Raw genomic sequence first — 12,250 nt, forward strand, 5'->3', positions numbered from 1 at the left:
GTGGACTATCCTCCCTCCCCGTCTTTCCCCTATGTCCCCTTTTAGTTCCCACAGGTCCACATTCTATTTTACCTATTAACCTTTCCTCTCCACTGCCTCTGGAGCTAGAAGGGAGGGTAAAGGGTTTAGGAACACTTATTAAAATAGGTTTTGAAAAATCTAAGCCTATCATAGAGGATAACACAGTCATAAGAGGTGAGAGTGGGCAATGCTAAAGAGACCACTGTGTTAGCCTACACAGTAGGAAAGCTATTTATAAAGTCTCTAGAACTGACACCCCTTTCTCTGAGGCATGTTTTCCCATTCAGGTAAATGACAGATCCATTTGAATCAAATCTTATGAAGGGACAAAGTTGTATCTTTCTTCTTTACCAGAAAGCTTACAGTCATTTATTAACAGTGTTATACTCATAGCTGCAGAAATGTGACTTAGATATTATTCTTTTGACCAGTAACCAGAGTCTTGTTGTTTCAGTTCTTGATTATGAGGGGGAAGGGAGGTCCATTCCTAATACCTTCTAGGCCTGCTAATACCTTGTGTGAACTGATTTTCCTAAGGGGAAATAAGCAGCCACATTTGTGTTAGATCTGCAAGACTTGATTGAATGATTAGAACTTAGGCAGTTGTGGAGAGTTTTAAAGTTGCAGGTCCAGATACAAATTGTCTTTTGTTACGTTTAGCTCTCTATAACTATTCATTGCCCACCCATGTGTCTGCCTTAATGTCCTGCTTTTTTGGTAAATCCCTTTGAAATGTACTAACAGATCACTTGGTTCCACCAATCAAAAGGCTAAGAATTTTTCAGATAGCTATAACCCACCTGTACTGGCTGGCTTTGTGTGTCAACTTGACACAGGCTGGAGTTATCACAGAGAAAGGAGTTTCAGTTGAGAAAATGCCTCCGTGAGACCCAACTGTAAGGCATTTTCTCAATTAGTGATCAAGCAGGGAGGGCCCCTTGTAGGTGGTACCATCCCTGGGATGGTAGTCTTGTGTTCTATAAGAAAGGCAAGCCAGGGGAAGCAAGCCAGTAAGAAACATCCCTTCATGGCCTCTGCATCAGCTCCTGCTTCCTGACCTGCTTGAGTTCCAGTCCAGACTTCCTTTAGTGATGAACAGCAATGTGGAAGTATAAGCTGAATAAACCCTTTCCTCCCCAACTTGTTTCTTGGTTATGATGTTTGTGCAGGAATAGAAACCCTAAGACACCACCTAACTTACAGTTCCACCAATTATTTTTTTAAAGTTGTCTTGATTTACTACTTTCTTTTGTCTTGGTTATCTATGTCCTAAGCCACAGTCCACATATATTTTGCTCGATAATAAATTATCACTGTCTTTGAGAGCTTGTGCTTGGTTTTTGGTTATCCTCGATATGTACATTAGCTAAGAACAGGGTGAGATTTTTGCTTGTTTTCACTTCTAGAACACAGAATGTTCTGGTACTCTCCTTTTAAATAAAAAAAAAAATTGTTTTAAATTCTAGAGAAATGGTTGTTTATTGGGATACCATAGTTGCAAACATATTTATTTAGTACTGACTGCTTTGAGGTTTTCTACCCAAGAAAGCTTATTGCTTCCTATTTATGTTCATATTTGGCTTTTAAAGAGTGTTTTAAAGTTAGCCCCAAGTAAATGTGGCACATCTCTTGAGCTTTGAGTATTTTCCTTGTTGCTTTTGTAGCTGTGGTCTTTTCATTTACACTCATACTTATGAAAGCTGATTTTAGTGTTCATAATATCCTGTTAACTTACTAAACTATCCTTTTAATAAATTTTTCTCATTGACCGTTCTGGCTTTCCAAACTTATGATCATATTATCAGCATAAAATAAAGACACTTGAGAATTATTGAAAAGGTCGTCAAAACTCCACAGGTTGGGTTTGAGGAGACGGTCCACGCTGGGGAAGCATAGCTGAGTTGGAAAGGATCCGGGAGAATGTCTCTTTGAGACATCACTAATCTCAGAGATACTGAAACATAAACACGAAACCGGACACCGGAATGCTCTACCTCCCGATTGGCTCACTATGCTCAGACAGAAAACCCCAACTTCTTTCGCGGGCGCAAGGACAAACCACTGAGTCGAACTCCGTGGCTCCCTAGAGTGGCTCTGGGAGCAAACCCGGCTCCACCGCTTCCGGCCTTTGTGGGAGTCCGCGATGACTTCCGGTTCCTGGGAGGGCAGGAGTCCCTTCCCTGCGCAGGAGCGACGCGGTGAGCGAGCGGGGGGAGGGTGCTCCCTGCTCCCTACACGCCGGGCCTTAGAAAGATGCTTGGAACCGGGGGAAAGGCCACCCGGGCTGCGCTGCGGCCGCCTATGGGTCCGCCTGGGGCGCGGAGCTGGTCCGGACCTAGGCACGCTGCAGAACTTGTTAGAATCACAGAACTGGAGGGGCAGGAGAAAAGCAGAGTAACCTCTCCAACTCCTAACCTTTATGAATGATTAAGTCCCGGCTAAAGCCGAGTTTTGGAGACCGTAGTGTGTATATATGATTTGTGTCAGGTACGCAGAAAAAATTCAAAAGCAGCAAGGCAGGAGTACCCTACTCTTGTACTCTTTCCGTTATTTTTGGTGGTACTGTTAATTGAACTTCTCACACACCAGGCAGCGCTTGCCCTTCTCCAACTCTTATCTGCTCATTCCAAAAATTTTTTTGTTTGTTTTGTTTCAGTTTCAGTTGTGGTTTACTTTAGGACTAAGTGGAGGTAAGTTTCTTCCCAAGCTTTACTCCCTGAAGTCCTGAAACAATTTGACATCATCGTTTTCACTTTTGTCTATTTTTGTGAAAGTCCACGTACAATATAGTCAATACAGTAAATTAACCAGAGGGCAGTTTTTCAACTCTCCCACTTAAATCTTAGAATAGGCGGTATTTGCTTATTCTAGTTTGTGTTAGTAATGATGGCTTATCCCTTAGGTCTACTGGGTAAGAAAATTTACCAAGGAGTTATTACTTGAAAGACAGATAAATCTTTTACATAACTACGATGGCAGCATCTACTAGTGATACCAAGATCTGTAAGAACCAGAATGGACTTTTGGAAGTAAAAATGGAGGAAGAGTGTAAGTATACCACCAGACAAGATAGGAACCTACAAAAGAACACTTATAACAGAGACGTCTTCCGAAAATACTTCAGACAGTTTTGCTACCAGGAAACATCTGGACCCCGGGAGGCTTTGAGCCGACTCCGGGAACTTTGCCGGCAGTGGCTGCGGCCGGACTTGAACAGCAAGGAGCAGATCCTGGAGCTGCTGGTACTGGAGCAGTTCCTGACCATCCTGCCAGGGGAGCTGCAGGCCTGGGTGCAGGAGCAGAATCCAGAGAGTGTGGAGGAGGTGGTGACTGTGTTGGAGGATCTAGAGAGAGAGCTTGATGAACTAGGATACCGGGTAAGGAAAAAAAAAAGAAAAGGGTTCTGTTTCCTAAGCTTGACTGAATTTATAGGCCAAAGTGAAGTATATATAGCACGATTTTACAAAGCATATTGATATTTAGTTGGATCCAAAGGGGACTTCAGTGTCATGGGAATTTGGAGTTGAACTTGTATGTTGTACATCCTAGCCTTGGGCTTGTAATCTTCCTGTCTCACATCCTTAGTGTTGAGATTACAGGTATGTATCTCCACTCCTGTCTGGTCTTAGCTTAATTAATGCCTTTTTGTCAGAGGGTGGTTTATTTTCATGCTAAGCTACAAAGTTCTATCTGATGCTTAGTTCAGACACACAAGGCATATACTACGAGAGAAGATACTAGAAGGAGAAGGTATTAGAGAGATGGTGGTAATAGGGTGAAAAACAGCCTCTTGTCAAGGCTATTATGTAATATAAACAAGTAATTAAGAAATAGGTTTTTGAGCTGAGTAGGAGCAACATGCCTGTTAACTAGCACTCAGGTGAGGGAAGCAGTTTGGGAGTTTGAGAATAATATGGGCTATCTTGCAAGACCCTGTCCAAAAAATAACAAGACTTGGGGATATGATTTGGTGCTAGAGGACTTGCTTAGTATGTGCAAGGTCCTGTGTTTAATTCATAGTGCAGTGATAGCTATGTACACGGTTATGGGGCTGTTAATATTCCCAAGTAGGAACATTGGTAGAGGATACCAGCTGTTAATCCCTCTTTCTCCAGATCTGTTGGTGGACAGCAAGACTTCAGTGGTGTGAATTTGATGAATTCTTCACCAGTGGTAGGGTGGTGGGACTTGCTACCCTGGTGTCTTAAGAAACCTCTCGCCTGTGCTATAAGCAAGCTCAAGGAACTCTTGGTTGGCCAAGCTAGACTTAGGTGGGATCTTTATTTGGTTGGTCAGTGCCCTCTTTGGAGTGAAAAGAAGCTTGCTTACATCTCCCCAGGAAAAGTCATACAACATATATCCACTGCCCTGATTTCTGCATTAAACATTTAAAAGATGGAGGTGGAGGTGACGATCCTGAATGAGTGAGATACGGGAGCAGAATGTAGAGTTAGATGGGAGGGTCAGTATGGCGAACACATGCTTGAGGGATAGAAAGCCCATTTGTGTTGGAAAAGTGAACTTTTGAGTAAGAAAGTTAAGATACAGTTTATGACATTGACCATAAACCCCTCAGTTTGAATTTTCTTCTAGTACAAAAGCTCTAAATCTTTTCTCTATAGTCTAAATAAGCTATAAAAAAATTATATAAAAGAGGCAGAAGAAAGAATCTTTTATCTTTGTCTTTTTATCTTTGTCTTAACTGTGACAAGGCTGGTTTTCAACCAATGGTAATTCTGAGCCAAAGAGGACAGTTGGCAATTTATTAGAAAAATTTTGGTTGTTATAACTGAAGAGCACAGGGATGATTCTACACATCTTACAGCATACAAGCCAGCTTCAGACACCAATAAATGAATTTACCAAGTGCATGTGAGAAGAGCTAAACTTAGGACATCTCAGTATAAAGAGAATGAACCTGTGAAATAAAAGAAGTGCAAACTGGCATCCAGGTATAAAATAAAAGGGAGAGAGAAAAGGAGCCCAAAAGTTTAAAACAGGGCCGTGGATTTACAGTTACATGTAAGAGAACTGATAATGTCATTCTTGACAGAGTTAACGGCTGAGGTGGCCATTCTGCAGGGTTTTTTGTTTTTGTTTTTTTTAATGCACCAGTGAACATCATATATAAGTTACTCTGTAGATTCTAGTCTACTGAGAAGAGATAGAGGAAAAAAGATTCTACAAATGTATAAGGTGTCAGATGTTGATATCAGAAGCATAGAGAAAGGGGTAGAAAAGTACGTGAGGGTCACACCATTCAACAGACAGATCACAGCACCGCCCTTAAGTGTTGCCATTGTGTCCAGGGTAGAGGTGAATTTGTAGAGAAGATGAAAGAATTAAAGAAATTATATAAACTTAGAGACCATTTTAGAGATGTTAGATTTTGGCAAATGGAAAGTTAGTGTTTGGCTTTGAGCAGAAGAGAAATATACAGTAAATTTTAAAATAATCACTCTGGTTGTTATATTGGGTAAATTCTACATGGTGGTGAAGAGGCCTGTAGGTCAAAAGTTGAATTAATGGAAATCATTTTAGGAAGCTATACCTATTAACTAGAGATGCACTCAGCTGTAAATCACCCAGTGTGGATGCTGGAAACCCTATATCCTAGAAGAGCAGCAAATGTTCTTAACTACTGAGCTCCTAACTAACTAACTTCAGCTCCTTCCTCCAGAATTCCCTTTTCTTCCTCTCTGCTTTCTTTCCATCTCTCCTTTCACCTCTTTCCCATCTCCATTGTTTGAGCACTAGGCAAAGATGTAAAAATAACAGGAAATCAACAAAATTTAGCAGCATCAGGGAAAAGAAGGTTCCCTGGATAGGGTGACATTTTCAAATGGCCTTGAAAAATGAGTGAGATCGAGACAGGCTGATTGCTGTGAAAAAAGTCATTTGGGCTTGAGCAGGCAGGAGACTCTGTGAACACTGTACTTTGGTTTGCTGCCTTTAGAGTGCTTCTCTCATTCCCCCCAGGCCTCAGTCCAAACTGAAGAACAGGAAACGCTGCAGGAGGTGAAGCCTTTAGCAGCAGAGCAGACACCCAGTGTGTCCCTTCAGTTTGTCAAAGCCAAGCCTGGGTGTGAACTTGCAGAGCGTGAAGCCCAGGAGGAGCCAGGTAAAGAAAGCAGAAACAGGTTGATAGGACCCCAGGGCTTGATGGTGTTTCCTGCTGTTTCTCATTAAAACTGGGAGGCCTGTCCAGAAATCTGATGCTCACTGGCCGACATGCATGTGTTGTGGTTTGTCACCCTTTAGTTATCCACCCCACCCCACCCATCCCCTTTCTTTCTTTAAACCCAGAGCCTCACACATGCTAGAAAAGCACTGTATCTCTTTAAGGTGCATCCACAGCCCCCTTTTCTTTTTATAAAATTGGTAGTTTTCTAAATTCTGGCTTTATTTTGTTTAGGTTTACGTAATTGCATTCTTCTGATAGTTATAATCCCTTATTCTGACCTCTCTGCTATTTGTAGACTTTGATCTAATAAACAGTATTTTTGTCTTCCACTTGGACAGAAATAGTTCTTTTAGTTCTTTCAGTAAATAAGTTTTTGTTACGTGGTGTCTGCAGCTCCCTAGTAGTCTGAGAAAAAAAGAAGTATTTACCTGACTGAAGGACAGTACAGTGAACATGGCTGTAATGGAAAGGTGGCGACCAGATGGGGACTCACTGCCTTCTTCATTCTATGCCTTCTTCTAACTCTGGTTTTTAATTTTTTAATAGGTAAACTGTTGTATGGTTTAAAAGAAGGATTTATAAAAATTATTCAGTGAAGAATTTCTGTGCCATTTAATTCATCTATTCCCCCCCCCCCAACTCTGAAGTAAATTGTCACTTTTTAAATTTTTTATGTGTCCTTCTAGAGTTTTTTTTTTAAGTAAACATTTTCGTTTCCTTCACACTAAGATGGTAGACTTTTGTCCCTTCTAATTCTTAACAGCTGCTTAGCATCAAAAAGTATAGACAAGGGGCTAGAGAGATGACTCCGTGGTTAAGAGCACTGACTGCCCTTCCAGAGATCCTGAATTCAGTTTGCAGCAACCATATGGTATTTTACAACCATCTGTAATGGGATCTGATGCCCTCTTCTGGTATGTCTGAAGAGAGTGGCAGTGTGCTCATATATATAAATAAATAAATCTTTTTAAAAAAGTATAGACAAAACACAAAGCAGGTTAGCCAGCTGCTGCTGATGACATTTGTCTTTGGTGTTTTCTTATAACAAATAGTGTTGCAATAAATAACATAGCATAAATTCCTATCTGTACTTGCCAGAAGTTATGTGCTGAATAATAGTAGTAGTTATTGTAAAATTGCTTTCCATTAACAATTTGGATAAATTCACACCAGCAATTTGAGATACCCATTTTGTGAATACAATGTAATACCAAACCAATTAGGTAACTACAGTGAGTGAAAAATTATACCTTATGCTGGAAGATGGCTCAGCATGTTAAAGCACATGCTATGTGAAGCTGACAACCTGAATTTATCTCCAGAATGCACAGTAGGAGAAAATAAACTTCTAAAAGTTATCCTCTGATTTCCAACCATGTGGCATGGCATGTGCACACTCAAAATAATAAAAGAATTTAAAAATTATATGAGCTATTTAGCTCACTTTTGCCTGATAACGGAGTAGTATCTCCCTTGTGATAAGCACTGCGTGTCTTCTTTCTTGGAAATCATATAGTTTCCCTCTGCCCAGTTTTCTCTTGCTTTATTATCTCTTTACTCATTTTGGGGGTGCATTATATATTTGTTTCATCTTGTATCCTAATGTAGTTTTGTAGTTTGTAGTAGAAACTCTGAGATCTTATGTAACTTTCATTTGAATACTTTTATGTTACTGATATCATAAGCTTCCGTTTACTCCCTGGAGAGTAGGTAACATGTAGGCTGTGTTTTGTAGTTTCAGGTGTTGAGACTGGAAATGAGCCCAGGAATGTAACTCTAAAGCAAGGCCTTTGGGAAGGAATGGAAGCAGAACAGAATCCCTCTAGCAGATTAGCAAAGGATGCACTTGAGTGTGAAGAAACTCGAGACCCTGGAGAAGAGTCTAATGGTGTTTCCCGTGAAGCCAGCCAGCCTCTGCATAATGAAAATGGTATAAATTCTGCTGAGAACTCAGAGCATGCTAAACACCAGAGCATCTGTCCAGGGAGAAAAGTGCATGGATGTGATGAGTGTGGAAAGAGTTTTACTCAGCACTCTCGCCTCATAGAGCACAAGAGAGTCCACACGGGAGACAGGCCCTACAAATGTGAAGAATGTGGGAAAACTTTCCGATGGAGGACTGTTCTTATTCGACACAAGGTGGTCCACACTGGAGAGAAACCGTATAAATGTAATGAATGTGGTAGGGCTTTTGGCCAGTGGTCAGCGCTTAACCAACATCAGAGACTTCACTCAGGAGAAAAGCACTACCACTGTAACGAATGTGGCAAAGCCTTTTGCCAGAAAGCAGGCCTCTTTCACCATCTCAAGAGCCACAGGAGAAACAGACCTTATCAGTGTCTTCAGTGTAATAAAAGTTTTAATCGCCGTTCCACACTTGCTCAGCATCAAGGAGTTCACACTGGGGCCAAACCCTACGAATGCAATGATTGTGGGAAAGCTTTTGTTTATAACTCATCTCTTGCTACCCATCAGGAAACCCATCACAAGGAGAAATCCTTGACTCAAAGTGGTCCTACTCAGCAGCAGAGGAACCACACTAGGGAGAAGCCCTACAAGTGCAGTGTATGTGGAAAAGCATTTGTTCAAAAAATAAGTCTTATAGAACACGAGCAAATTCATACTGGAGAGAGACAGTATAAATGTGCTGAGGGCGGGAAGGCCTTTCTTCAGATGTCAGAACTCACAGAACATTAGAGAACCCACACTGGGAAGGGCCTACAAATGTGATGAATGTGGAGTTGTTCACACAGAACTCAACTCTTACTCATCATCAGACTAGTCACAAAAGAGCAAGTACTCCGTGTGATGACTACGGGGAAGCCATCTCACAGTGTCGGCTGATGAAGAATATTGTATTTGTAATGCTTTGTGATGACATTTCAGCCTTTGCTGCTATGAGTCCATAAATATTTGATGAGCTCCCTCTGTATACTGTCCTTTGTGTGTGGCTGTGAAGGAAGTCTTAACTCCAGATTTCTTAGAACATTTAAAACTTAGCCAGAGATGTGGAAGTCTACCAAAGTTAAAGAGAAGGGCAGTGGAATTGACGCTCAACATGTTTTAGAATTAAAGTAGTAGAAAATAATACCATAAACTTTGAAGGACAGACTCCTTGTACACCCACTCAGGAAAGATTTCTGAAATTATTTTTATTGAAAATAAGGGTTTGGCAGGTAGATCTGGAAGAGAAAAGGGAGAACACATTTGGTGAAACAGATGAGCAGAAGCAAGAGTGCAGGTAGTTTGGAAGCCAGCCTACTAGAGAGTTGTTTTAAGTGCTTAGCTGATGGGCATTAGATGGAAATAGCTTGAGTACAGAGTAGGAGAATGGTCTAGGAATGCTAGCCAATGCTTGGAGTACATTAACAGCATTCTTTTCATTTGTCTCTAAAATACCTCTTAAGAACACATGTAGAAACGATATGTTCATACATACTTGTTTATCACAGCATATCTCAAGGCCTGCCTGAGCTACATGAAACCTAAAGAAAAGGAAAGCAGGATGCAGGGGGCTGGAGAGATGGCTCAGCAGTTAAGAGCATTTGTTGCTCTTGTAGATAACCTGGGTTTGGTTCCTGTCACCCACATGGTAATGGCTCAGAGCCATCTATAACTCTGATTCCAGGGCATCTGATTCCTTCTTCTGATCTGTAGGCATGAGGTACACAAGTGGTATACATACGTACATGCAGGCAAACCCCTCCTACACATAAAAAGAGCAGATGACAGCTGTTATACCACAGGGAGGAAGACCAGAAACCAAGTTCTTTTTTTTGTTGGTTTTGTTTTTTTGAGACAGGGTTTCTCTGTGTAGTCCTGGCTGTCCTGGAACTTACTCTGTAGACCAGGCTGGCCTCGAACTCAGAAATCCACCTGCCTCTGCCTCCCAAATGCTGGGATTAAAGGCGTGTGCCCCCACACCCGGCTAAGAAACCAAGTTCTTGTATCTGGCTTCCAATCCAGTCTGTCACATCCATGATACCCCAACATGGGCAAACGCCAACATCACCTGTGGTGTCGTGTATTTAAAATGTTTGTGTGCACTGAATGAGGCCCTGGGTTCAATCTCAAAGCTTTGAAGGTTTACCTGGCTATGGAAGTATTGTACTCCCAGCCTCTCAGAAGGCTGAGGCAGGATGTCTTGCCAACCTTGATAACACAGTTAGAACCTGTCTCTAAATAAGTGTTACTGTACCACTCAAAATGCTCAGTATGTCTGAGTTGTTATTGTGACTCTTGATGAACAAGAACCACTACAGATTCCCAGAACATTTGTCCCCAGCTCCACAAGGTGAACACCATTAGGGCCGAACACTAGAATTTTGGTGTGGTCTTTCCATTATTTCGAGTCTTAAGTATTTTATGGCTGGGGAAAGGACTGGAGAGATGGCTCAGTGGTAGTTAAGAGCACTGGCTGCTCATCCTGGGGACGTGAGTACATTTCCCAGCATCCACATGGCAGCTCAGACCTGTCCATAACTCCAGTTCCAGGGCTCTGATACCCTACACAGACATGTATGCAGGCAGAACATCAATGAATATAAAAATAAATTATAAAAACAAACAGAAAACCATATACATCTTAAGGTCTTTGTGTCCTAGTTCTGTTGATACTGTGTTCTATATTCTATATTCACCGATGAGAATTGGTGTAGCCTTTTGGTTCACATACTTTATTTACTGAATGCCTAAAAGATGTTGCTGCTCTCCAGTAGGAGACTGCCACTCACTACCCTTGTGTTGTTGAGTCAGAACAACTGCTTTGGTTGAGAGCCTATGGTGATTTTATTAGTGAGTAGTTGGGCCACGTGAAACATAGCTCCTGGATTTTTTTTTTTTTTTTTTAAAGATTTATTTACTTTATGTAAGTACACTGTCGCTGTCTTCAGACACTCCAGAAGAGGGAGTCAGATCTCATTACGAATGGTTTGAATCACCATGTGGTTGCTGGAATTTGAACTCAGGACCTTTGGAAGAGCAGTTGGTGCTTTTAACCACTGAACCATCTCACCAGCCCCTCCTGGATCATTTTTAATGACTATTAAGATAGCTCATTATTTTCTTCTCTCTTACCTTGCCACACAAACTTGCTGTTTAAGACTCAATCTCAGCACAACTGCAGTCCACCCTTATCCTCCGTCCAGCCAGTCAGTGGATTTCAGGTCATACATTGGGCAAAGGGGAAAAGAGAATTATTATCCCACTCTTTGTTAGATTTCCCCCTGATTAACACTCCATCTCCCCAGTGCGTCTAACACTAACACACTAGCATCACTAGGTTGGGAATTGAGTTCCTGTTTAAGGGAATACATTCTCCCATAGAAATGATAATGGTTGTATGATTTATGCTTCTTGTGTGTCACATTGGCTTTTGGTGTTGGAGCTAGCGTGACATTTTTAAAGATTTATTTATCGTGTGTGTGTTTGGGTGATGCATGCTATGGGAACCATAGCACATATATGCATATGTGTGGGAACCATAGCACATATATGCATATGTGTGGGAACCATAGCACATATATGCATATGTGTGGGAACCAGAGGACAGCTTGACAGAGTTTGTACTTCCGCCTTGGGATCAAGCTCAGGCTATCAGGGTTGGCAGCAAGGATCTTTACCAGCTGAGACATCTCACCAGCCTTTCGTGATTTGAAAAACATTCTGTTCTCAGGCATCTCAAAGCAGATGAGCTGTTGAGAAATAACTCAGCTGGACCTGGTGGGAGCTACTGAGGAGACTGATTCAGAAAGACAGAAAGTTTAAGGTCAACCTGGGTGACTTAGTACTTGTCTCATGAAGAAAAAAAAAAAGTTTAAAAGAAAGAAAAGGATTGAAAATAGCTCAGTGTTGAAGTACTTTCTATTTGTGTATCAGGCTTCACATGAAATCTCCATTACTAAAAGCTAAAGCTGTTTACTGCTCCAGGCCTTCCCTAACATGAACATCAGGGCTGCATGAGAAGAACAGCTGGGCTTAGCAACACCTGCATTTTTAACCAGCACTCGGGATACCAGAGGAAGCCAGAGACCTGTATGTGTGGAG

The 12,250-nt window shown here is 41.5% G+C and overlaps 1 protein-coding gene across 1 annotated transcript; it reads left to right on the forward strand.

Moving 5' to 3' along the window:
* Window positions 1–2,229: 2,229 nt before the first annotated feature.
* Zscan12 (zinc finger and SCAN domain containing 12) lies at window positions 2,230–9,196 on the forward strand. The gene is made up of 3 exons (XM_029547697.1): window positions 2,230–3,398; window positions 6,001–6,142; window positions 7,941–9,196. The coding sequence occupies exons 1-3, from the start codon at window positions 2,994–2,996 to the stop codon at window positions 8,900–8,902; spliced, it is 1,509 nt and encodes a 502-aa protein (XP_029403557.1). The 5' UTR covers window positions 2,230–2,993; the 3' UTR covers window positions 8,903–9,196.
* The last annotated feature ends 3,054 nt before the right edge of the window (window positions 9,197–12,250 follow it).

This window comes from Mus pahari, chromosome 16 (genome assembly GCF_900095145.1).
Source record: "Mus pahari chromosome 16, PAHARI_EIJ_v1.1, whole genome shotgun sequence".
In the NCBI taxonomy this organism is placed as follows: Eukaryota; Metazoa; Chordata; class Mammalia; order Rodentia; family Muridae; genus Mus; species Mus pahari.